A 19,773-nucleotide genomic window follows, 5' to 3' on the forward strand; every position below is an offset into this window, starting at 1 on the left:
CAAAATGTGTATGTACCTAACAAAATAGGTGAAACAAAAAACAATATATCTGAAAAGAGAAATGAATCCACAATTATAGTTCATATTTCAACACTTCTCTCTTAATAAGTAATAGAACAGGTAGACTGAAAATCAATAAGGATACAGACAACCTGAACATCATTATCAATTTAACCTAACTGACATTTATAGAACATTCCATCCCAAAACACCAGAATACATATTTGTTGCATGTATCATTGTAAATTCTCTAAGATAGACCATATTATGGATCACAAAAACAAAAACCCTAACAAATCTAAAAGAATAGAAATCATGCAAAGTATATTCCTGGACCATAATGCAATTAAATTAGAATTAATAACTGAAATATAGCTAGAAAATCCCAAAATATGTGTATATTAAGCAACACACTTATAAATAACACATGGGTCCATGAAGAAGTCTCAAAAATTTTTAAATATTTTTAATGAAATGAAAATACAACGTATCAAATCTTATGAGATTCAGCTAAAGCAGCACTTTAGCTGGTATATACAACTGGTATATAAATGTTCATGCGAACTTTATCTGTAATGGTCCCAAACTGGAAATAAATATCAATCAACAGATGAAAGAATAAGCACAGCATAGGACATTCATACAATAGAATACTCACCAGTGATAAAAAGAAATGAACTATAGATATATACAACATTAATGAACCTGAAAATGATTCTGCTAAATGAAAAGAATCCAGACAAATAAGAGTACATAATGCATGATTACACTTATATCAAATTCTAGGAAATGTAAACTAATCTATATAAGGGATATAAAGCAAATCAGTAGTTTCTTAAGGAGGAGAGAGGGGCAAAGAGGAACAGAAAGGAAGAATTATGATGGACATGAAAAAACATTTGAGGGTGATGAATACATTCATTACCATCATATATCATTGTATATATTCATTACTTATGGTGATATTTTAAAGTTTATTAAATTGTATACTTCAAATATGTGTAGTTTGTTGTATATCACTTATACCTTAATATCTGTTAAGAAATTACAGTGGTATATCACTCTTTAAATGAACCTGATAATATAAATATTGCAGCATTTTTTTAATTGTGAGAAAATTCAGTGACATTCATAGATTTTAGCTGTACAGTTTAATCAGTTTTGAGAAATATACACACCAATGTAACCAACACAACAATCAGGATAGAGAACATATCCATCAACCAAAAAAGTTACCTCATTGTACTCTCTGGCTAAGTTCAACCCACCACAGCCAGGCACTGGTTTGATTTCTATCACCTCAGATTGGTTTTGTTTGTGATAGCATATCATATAAATGGGTTTGTTGATATGTGTTCTTTTGTGTGTGGTTTCTCTCAGTTGCCAATGTTTTTGAGATCCATCAAGGTTATTATGTGTATAAGTAGTTCATTTTTATTGCTGATTTGTGCTCCATCATTTGTTTATTCATTGACTTGTTGGTGGACATCTGGGCTGTTTCCAGTTTGGAGCTATTATGAATAAAGCTGCTATAAGCAATCTTACATAAACTTTTTTTGTAGACATATGTTTTCTTTTTGTTTTTTAAGTTTATTATTATTATTATTTTTTATTTTGAGGGAGAGCGAGCAAGTATGTGCAGGTAAGGGCAGAGAGAGAGGAGAGAGAAAATCCCAAGCAGGCTCTGCACTGCTAGCACAGAGCCCAATGCAGGGACTCTATCCCACAAACCGTGGGATCATGACCTGAGCCAAGATCAAGAGTTGGATGCTTAACCAAATGAGCCACCCAGGTGCCCCAACATATGTTTTCTTTCTCTTGGATGAGTACCCAAGAACAGGATTAATGGATCATTGGGTGGATCTATGTATAACATAATAAGAAACTTCCCAACAGACTTCCAACATGGTTGTGTAATTTTATATTCCCATAGCAATATATGAAAAACCCAATTACTCCATAATCTCAGTTGGTGTTGTCAGTCTTTTTAATTTTAGCCATTCCAATTAGTGTCTAGTGGCATTTTGTTATGGTTTTTAACTTGCATTTCTTTGATGACAAATTATATTTAGTACCTTTTAAGGTGTCTATTGACTATTCATATATATATTTTAGTGAAGTTTCTGTTCAAATATTTCACCTATTTTTATTATTCTTTATATATATTTCTTTTTCTTCTTTTTCTTTTTTAAGTAGTTTTCACACCTGCATGGGTCCCTGGATGGGGCTTGAACTCACAACCCTAAGATCAAGACCTGAGCTGAGATCAAGAGTCAGACGCTTAACCAACTTAACCACCCAGGTGCCCCTGTTTATATACATATTTTTTTTTATCAGTTGTATGTGTCCTTTACATATTCCTAGTTTAAGTCTTTGGTCAGATGTACATTGTAAATATATTCTTCTAGACTGTTGCTTGCATTTTTTTTTCTGTAACAGTGTTATTCAAAGAGCAGACATTTTAACTACTGCAAAAGTCTTATCAATTTTTTCCTTCATGTCAGGATTTTTGTGTATTAAATAACCTTTTCTTATGGTAAAATCACAAACATTTTCTCTTTTATCTTCTAGAACTATAATTTATAGTTTTAATTTTTACATTTAAATCTATGGTCTATTCTGAGTTAATTTATACATATGATATAACATGGAGGCTGAGTTTTAACATACCTCTACAATAAGTTCATGTTTCAAAAAGTAGAAAATGATAATAGTTATAAAATAATTTTTTCTCCTTTAACATGAAAATGTATCATTTTAATTTTAGGAGATGTACTTGGGACATGGTAGTCTCTGAATCCATATCAGATATTGAAGAATGAACCAGAAAATAACATCTGATTTATTTTCAGATATATCAAGCTCATGTACTCATTTATATTCATCTTAAAGTAATCACATTCAGAAATATATACTTAATCTAGTGACCCTGAAAATGTACAAGATATCTTTTTCAGCTCTAGAAGCTCTATTTGGTTCTTTATAGCTTTCATTGCTTTCCTCATTATATTCTTATTTTCCTTTAAGTCCTTAAGCATATGTTAGGTTCACAGAAAAATTGAACTTAAAATAGACAGAGTTCTTCTATACTTAAACCCAGATATATGCACAGCTTACCTTGGAATTAACATTCTGTACCAGTAATATATTTGTTATAATCAATGAATTCACAATGACAAAGCATTACCAGCAAACGCCATAGTTTAAATTAGTGTTCACTCCTGGTATGTACATTCTATGGGTTTGGACAAATGTACAATGACATGTACCCACCATAATAGTATCATAGAAAACAGTTTCACTGCTTTTAAAATCTTATGTGCTCTGACTATTCATTCCTCCCAATCCTTGAAATCCAGCAAACAATGGTCTCCATACTTTTGCCTTTTCCAGAATGTCATGCATTTGGAAGCATACCACATGTAGCCATTTCAGACTGACTTCTTTCATTTAGTAATATTCTTTTAAGTTTTCTCCATGTCTGTTCATAGCTTGAAAACTCACTTCTTTTCAGTGAATAATATTTCATTGTCTGGATATGCCACAATTTATCTATCCATTCACCTACTGAAGGACATCTTGGTTGCTTTGCAAGTTTTGGCAATTATCAATAAAACTGCTATAACCATTTGTGTACAGGTTTTTGGGTATATAAGTATTCACCTACATTGGGTAAATACTGTGATTATGGATCATATGGTAACAGTATATTTAGTTTTGTAATAAAATGCCAAACTGTCTTCCAAGGTGGCTGAACCATTATGCAATCCCTCACACACTGAATGGGAGTTCTTGTTGTTCCACATCTTTGCCAATATTTGCTGCTGTCAGTGTTTTGGAATTTTGTCATTCTAATAGGTGGATAGTGGTGTCTCATTGTTATTTTAGTTTACAATTCCGTAATGGCATATGACCTTGAGCACCTATTTACATGCTTATTTGCCATCCATGTATTTCTTTGGTGAAGTGTCTGTTAAAGTCTTTTGCCCATTTTTTCTTTTTAAATTTTTTTTAATGTTTTATTTATTTCTAGGAGAGAGAGAGAGAGAGAGACAGCGTGAGCAGGGGAGGGTCAGAGAGAGAGGGAGTCACAGACTCTGAAACAGGCTCCAGGCTCTGAGCTGGCAGTCAGCACAGAGCCTGATGCGGGGCTCGAACCCACGAACCGCAAGATCATGACCTAAGCGAAAGTCGGACGCTCAACTGACTAAGCCACCCAGGCGCCCCAACTTTTGCCCATTTTTTAACCATGTTGTTTTTTATTGTTGAGTTTTAAGAAATAGTTGTGTATTTTGGATGGGTCCTTTAACAGATATATCCTTTGCAAATATTTTCTCCAGTCTGTGACTTGATTTTTCATTCTCTTAAAATGTCTGTTAGAGAGCAGAAGTTTATCATTAATTTGTTGTTAAATCTAAAAAGTTATTGCCATACTCTCAGATCATCTAGATTGTCTCCTATGTTGACTTCTAGGAGTTTTAGAGTTTTGCATTTTACATTGAGGTCTATGATGTATTTTGGATTAATTTTTGTGAATGGTACAATTTATGTATCTAATTATTTATTTTGCATGTAAATGACCAGTTGTTTCAGTACCACTGATTGAAAAGACTATCTTTTCTCCATTGTATTGCCTTTCCTCTTTTGTCGAAGAATAGTTGAATATAATTATGTGGATCTATTTTGGGGCTCTCCATTCTGTTCTATCGATCTATATATCTTTTCTTTTGAAACTACCACATTGACTTAACTACTGTAGCTTTATAATAAGTCTTGAAGTCAGATAGTGTCAGTCCTCCAAATTTCTTCTTTTCCTTCAATATTCTGTTGGCTATCCTGGGTATCATGGACAAAATTCAACACCCATTGGCCTTGGAAAATGTTTAGAAAACTAAAATGAAAAGGATATTTCCTCAAGTCAACAAAAGACATGTACAAAAAAGTATACTCAACAACATATTTAATGATAAAATATTGAATGCTTCTCCCTAAGTTTAGGAACAAGGCAAAGATATTTGCAATCTAGGGGCAGGCAAAGATGTCTTAAAGAGGACATGGCAAACATTAACTACAAAAGAAAAAACTGATAAATAAGATTTCATCAAAATTAAAAACTTCTGCTCATCAAAAGACAAATATATTGTTAAGTCACCGACTTAGAATAGTTGTAATACACATACCTTTCAAAGAGCTTGTTCCAGAATATATAAAAATTTAAGCTCCTACAACTCAATTAAAAAAAGAACTCAATTTAAAATGACAAAGGACTTGAGTGAATATTACACAAAAGAAGATAATACAAGTGACCAAAAAAAGTACATGAATATGTAGTCAACACGTTTAGTCTTTAGGACATTAAAAGAATTGCCAACATCAGCTGTTATCAAGAATGAGGAGCAATGGGTAATCTTTTTTATTTTAATTTTTTAATGTTTTATTTATTTCTGAGAGAGAGAGAGAGAGAGAGAGAACATGAGCAGGGGAGGGTCAGAGAGAGAGGGAGATACAGAATCTCAAGCAGGCTCCAGGCTCTGAGCTAGCTGTCAGCACAGAGCTCAGTGTGGGGCCTGAACCCACGAACCATGAGATCATGAACTGACCCGAAGTCGGATGCTTAACCAACTGAGCCACCCACGTGCTCCACAATAGGTAATCTTGTACATTGTTTATGGCAGTGTAAGATGGGACAAATACTTTGGATAGGTATTTTGCATTCTCTAAAAAAGTTAAATATGCATCTATCTGATGATCCCAAAATTCCATTTCTAGGTATTTACCCAAGAAAATTTAAAACATATGTCCAGGGGTGCCGGGGTGGTACAGTTGGTTAAGCGTCCAACTCTTGTTTTTGGCTCAGATCATGATCTCACAGTTCATGGGACTGTGCCCCATGTGGGGCTCTGCATTGATGGTGTGGAGCTTGTCTGGTTATTCTCTCTCTCCCTTTCTCTCTCTGCCCCTCCCCCACTCATGCTCTTTTTCTCTCAAAATAAATAAATAAACATTAAAAATAATAAGACATATGCCCACAAAAAAGCACAAAAATGATTATAGCAGCTTTATTCATAAAATTCCCAAACAGGTAATGGGCCAAGTGTCCATTAACAGGTGAACGAATATACAAATAATTATCATATATTCACAAAATGGAACAGTACTCAGAAAAAAAAGTGGACCACTTATCACAAATCAATCTTAATGAATCTCAAAAACATCATGTTGAATGAAAGAAGCCAGGCACAAAAGAATACAAGTGACCCTTGAACAACACAGGTTTGAACTGTGTGGGTCCACTTACATGCAGGTTTTTTTTTTAGAAGAGTTGACGGCAAAAGCCACAAGGCATTTGTCTACAACTGCCCACTCCAGTTTCCCAAGATAGAATGAAAGGCAACTAGCATAGAAGTAGCACTTGCTGCCTGAGTGCCTGAAGAGGCACGCTGAGGCTGTCAGCAACCTGGCGGTCTCAGGACCAGGAAGGTGTGTAGGTTGCCCTGTGTGAGGATAGGGTGGTCAGGTGGGGTGCATCTAGGGCTAGCCAGCAGAAGGCTGAGTTAAAGTGGTAGAACACACCCAGAGAGCAGGGATGGCATTCTGCAGGGAGCCCCATGCCCCTGAGTCCTCCACCCACCGGCCTCTTGAGTGGCACCAGGTGGCCACGGCCTTGGTCTCCTCACAGGCCTGGTGCACGTTCCTCCCTGTGGTGGCCCCTTGCCTCATGGCCTCCTAGAGACCAGTATACTCATGTTTGGCTGCAGCTGAAGTGGCCACCTGCAGGTGGTCTACCTCTGGGCAGATAGGGCAGCTCTACTGTGTCCCTAGGCTACTTTCACCACCCATGGGCCCACCAGCAGCCGCTACTGCTGAGCTGAGGCCCACCAGGCTGCAGAACTTTGTCATTCTGGGCCCAGGACTTCAGCCCCTGCCTCTGTCCCTGGCCCAGACCAACACAGATACAAGACTATAAATGTATTTTCTTTTCCTTATTATTTTCTTAATAACATTTTCTTTCCTCTAGTTTATTTTATTGTAAGAATATAGTATATAACACATATAACATAAAAATGTGTGTTGACTATGTATGCTATAAGTAAGGCTTCTGGTCAACAGTAGTCTATTTGTAGCTAATTTTGGGGGGAATCAAAATTTATACTTGGAGTTTTGACTGTGCCAGGGTCATCACCCCTAAGCCATGCCTTGTTCAAGGGTCAACTGTACTTACTATCTGAGTCCATTTATCTGATGTACCAAAACAGTTAATCCATGGTGGGAAAAGTAAGGTTAATGCCTGTTTATGGGAGGTTAGGTTTAACTGGAAAATAGCACAAGGGAAATCTGAGAGTTTGTAATTTATTATAGGCAATGGGAAGATACTGAAGGTAGCTTGAGAGTTAAATGTCCAGTTCAAACCTGTGTATGGGATACATCAGCACCCCAGGAGAGTAAAGTGGAAAGAGAATTAGAATGAGATCAGAAGGCCTTGGATGAATGCCTAGCTTTGTCATAGACTCTAAACTTAGAAAGTTTCTATGCTATTCGTTTTCTTCATTCAAAAATTGAAGGGTTGAATTAATCTCTAAAATCTTTCAGAATATTCTGTGAATGTTTAAGATGGAATTTGCAGCAACAAGAACAGTAAGAATGCCCCTGCAATAAAATTAGGGAGAGGAAATAAGCACCAGGACCTGGAAAGTGTCAATGGCAGTGGAGAGGGTGTTTAAATATGAGAAAATAATTCAATGCAAGGGCAAGGGAGAAGAAAGAGCCACGGAAGCTTTTGAAGATTCTAATCTAAGGGATGATCTCTTTGGAGGGCTCTGTAGTTTGAATTCTACTATTATTTGGATGTTTAATGCTAAAAGGTATATAAATGTGTCTTTTGACAAGTGATAATCCAGTCTGGAGGTTACATTTAGAAATGATAACGTCATTCAATTCTTTTGATTATTTGAGTTTGTCTAAATGTGATTTAAAAAATACCTTTTAAAATAGGAAGCTGACGATAAGCTGCAAGTTTTGGTTGAAATATATTTTCCATTAGAACTCGTTCCATAAAAAATAAATCCTGATGAAATTTGTCAGATTTCAATATTGTCTCCGAGTGGTCTTCTTCATCATCATGGATTTTAGTCAAAATTACATTTTCTATATCCATTAAAGAACTAGCTTCGCTATCTGTAAAATACAAACATGATGGAATGATAAACAGAATTAGTGATTCATGCATTCTAAGGATTTTTAAAATGATATTTTGTCATTATTTTTGTTTTCCTCCAATAGTCAACAACTTAAATAGACATTTATTGCATATCTTTCATTTACTAAGCACATGAAAGATATTATCTCACCTTGGAATTCTTTTTTTAAATTTTTTTAACGTTTTTATTTATTTCTGAGACAGAGAGAGAGAGAGAGAGAGAGAGAGAGACAGCATGAATAGGGAAGGGTCAGAGAGAGGGAGACACAGAATCCAAAACAGGCTCTAGGCTCTGAGCTGCCTGTCAGCACAGAGACCGATGTGGGGCTCGAACCCACGAACCATGAGATCATGACCTGAGCCAAAGTTGGACGCTTAACCGACTGAGCCACCCAGGTGCCCCTCATTTTGGAATTCTTAACCATTCAAATATGCACTGTTTATCAGAAGGTAAGCAATGATAACCTCATAGGTAATTTATATCTCTATACATTGTTCTTCAAATTAAAATAAGATTATTAGTCTTCAGATGAAATTCTGACTGGATTACTGTTTCATAGAAATACCATACTATTGTGTTAATTTTTTGTTGATGCTAAAACAAACTACCAAAAACTTAGTGGGTTAAAACTATGCCAATTTATTATTTTAAAAGTTAGCAATTTAGAGGTCTAACCCAGGTCTCACTGGGATAAAACGAAAAAGTTAAGAGGGTTATATCTCTGGACAGCCTCATCTTTTTCAGCTTCTAGAAGCCACCCAAAACCCTTCCTCCATCTTGAAACACAACATCACTGCATCTCTCTGACGTTCTTCTGTCATTACATCTGTTCGAGCTATGACCACAGCTTAGAAAGGTTTCTACTTTTAAGTACCCATGTGATTATATTGGGTTCTCTCATTCTACTAACAGAAAGCACAACAAAGACTCTTGGCCACATTTTCCCTTCATTCTTTCTGCCTCCTGACCAACTCTGGTACTTCTCTGTGTAGCCCACAGCATAGAATGTCCCTTCCTCTTGAGACTTGCGAGTATAACAGCTATCGTTTCAATGGCAATAGTGTCCTCTACTGCTGGTCTTGCCATGCCTAAATAATAATATTCATATTTAAAAAAATATTGTCTATTGGGGTGCCTGGGTGGCCCAGTTGGTTAAGCATCCAGCTCTTGATTTTGGCTCAGGTTATGATCTCATGGCTCATGGGTTCAAGCCCCATGTTGGGCCCTGCATTATCATTATAGATTCCCTCTGTCCATCATTCTCTTTCTGCTCCTCCCCTACTCGTGCTCTCTCTCTCTAAAAAATAAACATTAAACATTTTTTAAAAAACATTGTCTAGGGGCAGCTGGGTAGCTCAGTCGGTTAAGCATCCAACTTCGGCTCAGGTCATGATCTCATGGTTCATGGGTTCAAGCCCCACATCGGGCTCTGTGCTGACAGCTAACTCAGAGCCTGGAGCCTGCTTGAGATTCTATATCTCCCTCTCTCTCTGACCCTCCCCTGATCATGCTGTCTCTCTCAGAAGTAAATAAAAACATTTAAAAATTATTTTAAATCTCAAAAAATAAAAAAAAAATAAAAATATTGTCTGTCTGTAAGAAGCCCAATTTAAATGTAAAGACACAGATAGATTAAAGAGATAGAACAATATATACTATGTTAACACTAATCAAAAGAAGACAGAGTAGCTATATTTAATTTCAGACAAAATAGACTATAGAACAAGGAAAATTATCAGCAATAAAGTGGAGCATTGCATAATAATAAAGAAATCAATTCTCCAAGAAGACATAGCAAGGCTAATCATTTATGCAGCAAAAAACCAAGACTACAAATCTGTAAGGAAAAAGCTAATAAAATTGCAAGGAGAATTAGACACACAAGCTATTATAATTGGAAACATTAACCCTTTTTATTTTTAACAGAATACATGTTTTTCTCTAGTTCACATGGAATGCTCACCAAGCTAGAACACATTCTAGGCCACAAAGCAAGCTAAACACATTTAAAGAATAGAAATAATTTTTTAAAAAATGCTCTCAGACCACAATGGAATTAAAATTGAATTTAATAACAGAAAGACAGCTGGATAATCCCAAAATATTTGGAAATTTAAAAAGCATCCATAAATAAAAAATAGGTCAAAGAAGAAGTTTCAAATGAAATTTTAAAATATTTGAAAATAAAACTAAAACTTCTCAAAATTTATGAAATGCAGCAAAACGAATGCCTAGAGGGAAATTTATAGCATGGAAGGCATATACTAAAAAGAAGAAAATCTAAAAATTGGTAATCTAAGCTCCCATCTCAGGGCACTAGAGTAAGAAGAGCAACCTAAGCCTAAAGTAAGCAGGAAACAAATATATATGAAAATTAAAACATACATCAATAAAATTGAAAACAGAAAATCATCAGAAACAATCAATGAAATTAAAAGTTGTTTCCTTGAAAAGATCAATAAAATTCATAATCATCAGCCAAACTAACCAAGAAAAAAAATAAAACATATAAATTGCCAGTATGAGCAAGAACAGAGGTGTCATCACTACTGATCCCAAAGACCAAAGAATATTGAACACTGAATAATTTATGTCCATAGGTTTGATAACTTAGATGAAGTAGAGAAATTTCTTGAAAGACATAAACTGTCCAAACTTACACAAAGAGGAATAGGTAATCTGAATAGGCCTCTATCTATAAAGAAGTCGAATCCATAATTAATAACTTTCCAAAATAGAAAGCCCCAGGCCCAGATGGTTTTACTGATGAATTATATCAAACATTTAAGGAATGTTTATACAATCTATTTCAGAAAATAAGTAGAAGGAACACTTCCCAATTCATTTTGTTAGGCCGACATTATTCTAATACAAATACCAGATGAAAACATTACAAAAAAGGAGAATTACAGAAAAATACTGTTTATGAAAGCAACACAAAGATCCTCCAACAAAATATTAGCAATGAAATCTAACAGTGTATAAGAAGACTTATAAAACACAGTGTGGTTTGTTCCAGGTATGCACAGCCAGTGCCAACACTTGAAAACCAATTAATACAATCCACCAGATCCATAGGCTAAGGCAGAAAAATCCCATTCGATTCAGAAAAATCTTTTGACAAAATCTAATTTATGTCATTTAAATTTAATTTATGATAAAAAAAAACACTTAGGACACTAAGAATAGATATGAATTTTTAAAAAATCTATGAATAACCTACAACTAACATAATATTTAATGGTGAAAACCCAAAAATTTACCCACTAAGATAAGAAACAAGGCTAGAATGTCCCTTCTCACTACCTTTATTCAACATCATACTAGAAGTCCTACCTAGTACAATAAGTCAAGGAAAAGAAATAAAAATTATACAAATTGGAAAGGGAAAAAAAAAACCTTTGTAGATGACATGATTGTTTTGTGAAAAATCCCCATGAATTGTCAAAAAAATATAAAATTCTCCAAATATAATAAAAAGTATAGTAAAGTTGCAGTATACATGATTAATATACAAAAATCAATGTCTTTCCTATAAACCAGTAATGAACAACGAAAACTGAAATAGGGGCACCTGGGTGGCTCAGTCAGTTAGGTGTCTGACTCTTAGTTTCAGCTGAGGTCATGATCTCACAGTTCATGAATTGAAGCCCTACCTCATCTCTATGCTGACAGTGTGGAGCCTGCCTGGGATTTTCTCTCTCTCTGCCCCTCTTGCATACTATCTCCCTCAATAAACAAACAAACAAACAAACTTAAAAAAATAAAATTGAAATAAAAACCATAATACTATTTATACTGGAGCTAAAAAGTTAAACACTTAAGTTACTAATCTAACAAAATACGTACAAGATCTACTTGAGGAAATTACAAAACCCTGATGAAAGAAATCAAAGAAGATCCAAATGAATTTTCATGGGTAGGAAGTCTCCATATTGTTAAAATGCCCATGTTTTACAAGTTGATCTATAGCTTCAGTGCAATCCCAATAAAAATCCCAACAAGCTATTTTATTGATATTGACAAATTGATTCTCAAGTTTATATGGAGAGGCAAAAGAACAAGAGTAGCTGACACAATATTGAAGAAGAACAAAAGACTGACACTACCCAATTTTAAGCATTACTATAGAGCTACAGTTAACCAAGACAATGAGATATTGGTGAAAGAACAGATAAATTGATCAATGTAACAGGATAGAGAGCTCAAAAACAGCCCACACAAATACAGTCAACAGATATTTGACAAAGGACCTCAAGAGTGTCTTTTCAATAAATGAGCAATTGGACATCCATATATTTAAAAAAATGTAAACACAGAATATATGCCTTTCCCAAAAATTAACTGAATCGAACCTCAATGTAAAATACAAAACTATACATTTTTCTAAAACAGCATAGGAGAAAATCTAGGTGGCCCTGGTTTGGTGATAAATCTTTGGATAAAATACCAAAAGCACAATTTGAAGAAGAAAAACGAATGTTAAATTAGACTTTATTAAGTTAAAACTTTCTGGTCTGTGAAGAATTGTTAAGAAAATGAAGAGACAAGCCCCCAAATGGGAGAAAATTTTGCAAAATGCTTATCTGATGAAGGAGTTAATTTATCATAATTCATAAAATTCAACAAAAAGAAAATAAATAGCCCAATTTAAAAAATAACAGAAAATTCAAATAGACATTTCACCAAAGAAGATACGTATATGCCAGTAAATATATGTTCAACATCACATGTCATAAGGGAATTGCAAATTAAAACAATAATGAGATGGGGTGCCTGGGTGGTTCAGTCAGTTAAGCCTCTGACTCTGGATTTCTGCTCAGGTTATGATTTTACCATCTATGAGATTGAGCCCCACGTTGGGCTCTGCACTGACAGCACAGAGCCTGCTTGGGATTCTCTCTCTCCCCCTCTCTCTGCCTCTCCTCCACTGGCATGCTCTTTCTCTCTTTCTCTCTCTCAAAATAAATAAATGAACACTTAAAAAAAATAATGAGAGAGCACACATCTATTACAACAGCTAAAAAAAATTTTAAAGTAAACAGTATCAGGGGTGCCTGGGTGGCTCAGTCAGTGAAGTGTCCAACTTTGGCTCAAGTCATGATCTTACATTTCATGCGTTCAAGCCCTGCATCAGGCTCTGTGCTGAGACTTTAGAGCCTGGAACCTCCTTCAGATTCTGTGTCTCCCTCTCTCTCTGAGTCCCCCTCTCCCTGCTCATACTCTCTCACTCAAAAATAAACACTAAATTTTTTTTTTTAAGTAATCAGTACCAAATACTGATAGAATGAGGAGCAACAAAAACATTCAGTCATCGCTGTTGGTAATACAAAGTGGTACAACCACTTTGGAAGACAGTTTCATAGTTTCTTAAGAGTCTAAGCATACTCTTACTATATGACCCAACAACTGTACTCCTGGGTATTTACCCAAGTGAGGTGAAAAGTTATGTCCCCACAAAAACCTACACATGAATGTTCATAGCAGCTTTGTTCACTGTCACAAGAAACTAGAAGCAACAAAGAAATCGTTCAACAAATAAATAAACACATTGTCGTATCTCCATATAATTTAATATTTTCTAGTGAAAAACAAACGAGCTGTCAAGTCATGAGAAGACACACAGGAATCTTAAATGTGTATTGTTTGGTAAAAGAAGCCAGTCTGAAAAGGCTACATATTGTATGATTCCAACCACCTAACATTTTGGAAAAGTCTAAATTATAGACATAATAAAAAGATCAGCAATGGTCAGAGATATGGAGTGAGGAGGAATGATGAATACATGGAGAATGGGGGATATTTAAGTCAATGAAACTATTCTGTATGAAACTGTAATGACCGAAACATGTCCTTATGCATTTGCCGAAACTCATGGCACTGTACAACACAAGGAGTGAACCTTGATGTAAATTATGTTAATAATATCGATATTGATTCAACAATTGTAACACATGTACCCCACTAGTGCCAGATGTTAGAAATAGGGGAAATTGCACCAAGTGGGATAAAGGAAGAAATTGGAAGGATCTCTCAGTACTCTCTGCTCAATTTTTCTGTAACTCTAAACCTGTGCTTGAAATGTCTATTACTTTTTCAAAATCTACAGCTCTTTAAAACAAACAAACAAACAAAACAATGGGGCACCTGGCTCGGTCATGATCTCACAGTCCATGAGTTTGAGCCCCACATTGTGCTCTGTCCTAACAGCTCAGAGAATGGATCCTGCTTTGGATTCTGCGTCTCCCTCTCTCTCTGCCCCTCCCCTGATCATGTTCTTTCTCTCTCTCTCTCTGGTAGAAATATATAAACATTTAAAAAAAACTTTTTTTTAAGCCCATGAGAGAAAATAATTTCTCTTTGTGATCTGAATAAGTGTCTTACAGATATTCAAAAATGAAAATCATGGTCCTTTTTCCCCTCAAACATAATGGTTAAAGTATAACCTGTACATTCAAAGTTTAAATGGAATAGAAACATTTCTTAAACCAAATATGGACCATATTTAACTTTTTTTCTCTATGTGTCTGCATTATAAAATCTCAGAGGCAAAAGGGACCCAGAAGTGATCTTAGTCCTTCTAATTTTTATGTGACTCTCCTTTACAATCTCAATAAATCTGATCATTTACTTCTGTTGCCTATCTTTTTCTATTTTTTATTTTCTCCCTTTTCCTAGTTCTGGTCTCCTCTAATCCCTTAATTGGCCACAATACTAAAATAAAGTATATTTTTATTTTGTATTATAGTTCTTGAATATGGTTTTATTATTGCTTTTTGCTTTTTAAAACACACCCATATATACAAGAAATAAAAGACCCACAAATAGAGACATTTTTCTTTTAGGACCTTCTACTTACACTTATTTTGGTGTGTCAATGGCCTTAATAGAGATGGGGTACGTGTATCCAATTTTGAAGTCCCAATGTAATCTTTGAGTCTAAGATGGATATTATTCTTAGAAATTTTTGGCAGGAAAAATTTTGGCTTCTAAAAGCAAAACCACTGTGTGGACATTAACATTTAAGCAACAAAAAATGTTTCTTTAGTGATAACTAATAATTCATTCTTCCCCTTCATTGTTCTCTGGGAAAATAATCTGGCCTTCATTGTAAACAACTTTCAGTAAAACATAGCTATAGGTCACATGACTGTAAATATAATTTTAAGTGACAAAATAATAGAGATGACATTTTTAAAGTTTTTATTTTTTTAAAAATTTAATTTAAGTACAATGATAGACCAAATTATTAGATGGTAGGTCCTATAGATCTAAAGTGTCTGAAGGAAATGTAGTCAGTTATAAATAAGATGATTATTTTCTGAAAATTATCAATTCTCTTTAAACTTGATTTTTCAAAAACACTTTAGTGATTTTTTTTTTAATGTTACATTTGTCTTCAGGGTAAAAAATAGTTGGGGATAGAAATATTTCAATTTAACTTATGAAAATTTGCCAAAATTTTGCCAAAACTTGCCAGGGTATAGTTATTCTGAAAAAATAAAAAAACAACTACCCCTTACATGAGTGATATCATTTTATAAGAAAAATGACTCGAAAGTTCAGAATAGGGAGAATAAAACTATATAACCACAAAACAATCAGAAATGGAGCTTAAGAAATTTCTTATAGGTGGACTTTGTAAAAATTCTCTCATATTGCTAAGTACATTTAGAGAGTTAAAATTTTGTGTTGACTTTAATGAAAGCATTTAATCTTAAACCTTAAAATACTAAAAGCTAAAGTTGTCATGCGGAGTTTCTCACCCTTGGTAGTACTGACATTTTGGTGAGGTAATTTGTTGTTGTAGGGGCTGTTCTGTGTACTGAAGGATTTTTGGTAGTATCCTTAACATCAAACCAAAAGATGTCCCCATAGTCATGACACCAAAAAGATCTCCAGATATTGCTAAATATCCTCTAGAGAGGTAGAATCATCCCCAATTAAAAGCCACAGTTGTTACTATAGCTCCATTTTAAGTTGTCAAACAGCTATCATACACTCTCTTTCTTATAAATTGTACAGCCTAGGCGAGGATGTGGAGAAACGGGCACCCTCCTACACTGTTGGTGGGAATGTAAACTGGTGCAGCCCCTCTGGAAAACAGTGTGGAGGTTCCTCAGGAAACTAACAATAGAACTCCCCTAGGACCCAGCAATAGCACTGCTAGGAATTTACCCAAGGGATACAGAAATGCTGAGGCATAGGAGCACATGTACCCCAATGTTCACAGCAGCACTCTCCACAATAGCTAAAACATGGAAGGAGCCTAAGTGTCCATCATCGGACGAATGGATCAAAAAGATGTGGTTTATCTATACCATGGAATACTACATGACAATGAGAAAGAATGAAATCTGACCATGTGTAGCAACATGGATGGACCTTGAGGGTGTTATGCTGAGCGAAATAAGTCAGGCAGAGAAGGACAAATATCATATGTTTGCACGTATAGGAGGATTAGGAGGAACTTAACGGAGGAACAAGGGGGAGAAGAAGGGGAGAAATGGTGGGGGAAAGGGAGAGAGGCAAACCATGAGAGACTCTGGAATGCTGACAAAAACTGAGGACTGATGGATGTGGGGGGGGAGGGGGGATGGGCATGGAAGAGGGCACGTGAGGGGATGAGCACTGGGTGTTATGTGGAAACTAATTTGACAATAAACTATTTGTAAAAAGAAAAGAAAAGAAAAGAAATTGTACAGCCTACGTAAAGAAAAGAAGAGAGAAAATTATGAACTTACATGTCCTCACATGTATGAAAGAGAGCTTAAGAGTAAGTAAGCAACAGAGGAAGAGAGAATCTTTGAAACTCTTGACAGATACCCAAGAAAAATTAATGTTTTTAGTTTAGAGTCCAAGATGATATAAAGACTGACAATGCTATTTCTGAGTAAAAGTTATAGTTTTCATCTCCCACCAGAAATGAAGTATTGTGACTGCTAAGAAAGAATTTACTTACAATGGCATGTGAAAATATCACTTTTTAAAAACTGAAATAGTGCTTGCTGAGGCAGCAAGTAGAGTAATATTAGAATGATACAGAGAAGATTAGCATGGCTCTTGTGCAAAGACAGCATGCACATTAGTGAAACATTCCATTTAAAAAAAAAACTGAAATAAATGAAATCTTACTTTTTTCTGTAGCACTCCCCGGCACTCTTTGCTCTCGATCTTTAGAAGCTGCATTTCCTTTACAACTTGAATCAAGTATAGACTTTGCGGGTAAAGGAGAAGGCTCCATAGCGTTATAAGAATCATACAAATCCCAAGTAGTGGACATTACACCTAAACAGAGAGACAGAAAGGTAAAAATTATTTTAAACCAAGTTCTAATAGTTTAGCTTATATATAACTAGTTATAGAAAAATCTCTCCATGTTTTAATGATAACTCCAAGTTGTCCTCACCATTCTTTGTGATCCCCTCTCCTTTCTCCCCTCCATCCCAAACTGATACAGCATAATCCCATCAGTCTGTCACTATAGGTCTTGCTTGATATGGGCCTGGACAACCGTGTTACAATAAGGATTTAATGTTCCTTTACTTATGGTTAATATGTTTGTATTCTATAGAACTTTTGATTTATAATAATACAATTCCATTTTTAGCACATAACATCTCCTATATACTTAAGTGAAAAGATTTTACTTGCTGGGAAAACTGTAGATTCTGTTCTCAAGATATTTATAAGGTTATTAGTTTCTCTTTTAAAAATGTTTGTTTACATTATATTTCTTCATTTGAGCAAATATAACAACAGTCTCCAAACAAAAATTGGCAATGTTAATTATCTCCAAATTAAAAAAAAGTATTCCAACTCCTTTCATTATTAATATAACAAAGAAAGTCTCATGTAGCAATTATTTTATCAGTGACCATATTCCTACAGGCTAAACTTGCTAAATTTTTAAAGTACAGTGATTTAATAAAGAATTATTTTCACTAGGGGTACCTGGGTGGCTCAGTCCGTTAAGGGTCCGACTTTGGCTCAGGTCATGATCTCACGGTTTGTGGGTTCGAGCCCCACATCAGGCTCTGTGCTGACAGCTTGGAGCCTGAAGCCTGTTTCAGATTCTGTGTCTGCCTCTCCCCTGCTCACATTCTGTCTCTCTGTCTCACTCTCAAAAATATATAAAGATTTAAAAAAAATTATAGAGTTATTTTCCCTAAAAATCAAAACAAGATCTGGATATAATAAGTGCAACTACCTCATTGTTAGAACTTTTATTTTCATGATATAAAATGAAGGAGCTCTGGTATTCATAATGTTTTCAATTAGCAAGAATGTTAACTCACATGTCATAGTGATATTTCTATTTTATTAAACTTAGTTATATTTAACAAAGTGATACCCAAAATACCTAGTTTATTTTGCTGAACTGAAAAGGGTACAACTTCCATGTTCATAAAGTAAAAGACCATAGAAGGAAATTATGTCTTTGAATGTTGAACTACTTAAACTTCTTTTTCTTCCTTTAACTGAAAGTTTAGTAATTTGATTAAATAGGAATATATTGTTATGTGATCACTAATAAGTACTACATAAATAAAGGTACATGCTATAGATGAGCAATGTAAAATGTTAGAGTGATAAAAAGTTTTTTCTTGTTTGAGGATAACGAATAACATGGGTAATTTTAGTTTGGGTACCATCATGACGTTTGTACATTTGAATAAATTAACCTAAGAAATAAAAAAAAATCTCAAACCACATGCCATAATATCATGTACAAAATAAAACAATAAATAATGAATGATTGGGGTTTTGTTTTTGTCTTTGTTTTTTTAAGTTTTTATTTAAATTCCAGATAGTTAACATAGAATGTAATATTAGCTTCAGGTATACAATTTAATAATTCAACACTTCCATGCAACACCTGGTGCTCATCACAAAAGGTATGTTCTTTAATCCCCATCCTTAATCACCTATTTAACCCATCCCCCTACCCACCTCCCTTCTGATAATAATCAATTTGTTCTCTATAGCTAAGAGTCTGTTTGTTTCTTAAAGAAAAAAAATGATTGTGACTTCCCAATTTTATACTGTTATATTCTGCTAAAGAAAGTCTGAACTAGTATTTAAAAAAAGCATTCTCAACTATATCTGTGTTTTGAGCACTTCTGAGTCCATAATATGTCTAAGTAGTTTTTACCCATTTTAAAATATTGTTTCTATATACTAGTTTAACTCAGACTATAAAAGAACAGCAATTAGCCATATAACATTTACAGAAAAATAATTTTATATTTTAGCTGAGTAAAAAGATATGCTCACTGTGAAAAAAGAAAAACAAGATAAATATGACTTGGTATGTCCATCACCCAGAGATAATAACTGCTAACATTTTGGTGTATGTACTTTCAGATTCACATATGAACAAATAGATATGTGTATGTTTTATAATAGAAACGATCTCTTATCACACTTTAAAAAAAATTTTTTTAGGGGCGCCTGGGTGGCTTAGTCGGTTAAGCGTCCGACTTTCGCTTAGGTCATGATCTCACGGTTCGTGGGTTCGAGCCCCGCGTCGGGCTCTGTGCTGACTGCCAGCTCGGAGCCTGGAGCCTGTTTC

The 19,773-nt window shown here is 34.7% G+C and overlaps 1 protein-coding gene and 1 non-coding gene across 2 annotated transcripts in view; one reads left to right on the forward strand and one right to left on the reverse strand.

Annotated features, from left to right (window-relative positions):
• Window positions 1-19,773, reverse strand: part of DNAI4 (dynein axonemal intermediate chain 4) — an 87,357-nt gene that overhangs the window by 29,292 nt on the left and 38,292 nt on the right. The window contains exons 7-8 of the mRNA XM_039233412.1: window positions 17,334-17,486; window positions 7,981-8,175 (exon numbers count right to left, since the gene is read on the reverse strand). Coding sequence (XP_039089343.1) covers window positions 7,981-8,175; window positions 17,334-17,486 — 348 coding nt within the window. The remainder of the gene's footprint in view (window positions 1-7,980; window positions 8,176-17,333; window positions 17,487-19,773) is intronic.
• LOC120232641 lies at window positions 17,204-17,306 on the forward strand. Its single transcript, XR_005528616.1, has one exon. It is a non-coding gene; the product is annotated as a U6 spliceosomal RNA (small nuclear RNA).

This window comes from Hyaena hyaena, unplaced genomic scaffold, assembly GCF_003009895.1.
Source record: "Hyaena hyaena isolate Hyena2069 unplaced genomic scaffold, ASM300989v1 scaffold_75, whole genome shotgun sequence".
Taxonomy (NCBI): domain Eukaryota; kingdom Metazoa; phylum Chordata; class Mammalia; order Carnivora; family Hyaenidae; genus Hyaena; species Hyaena hyaena.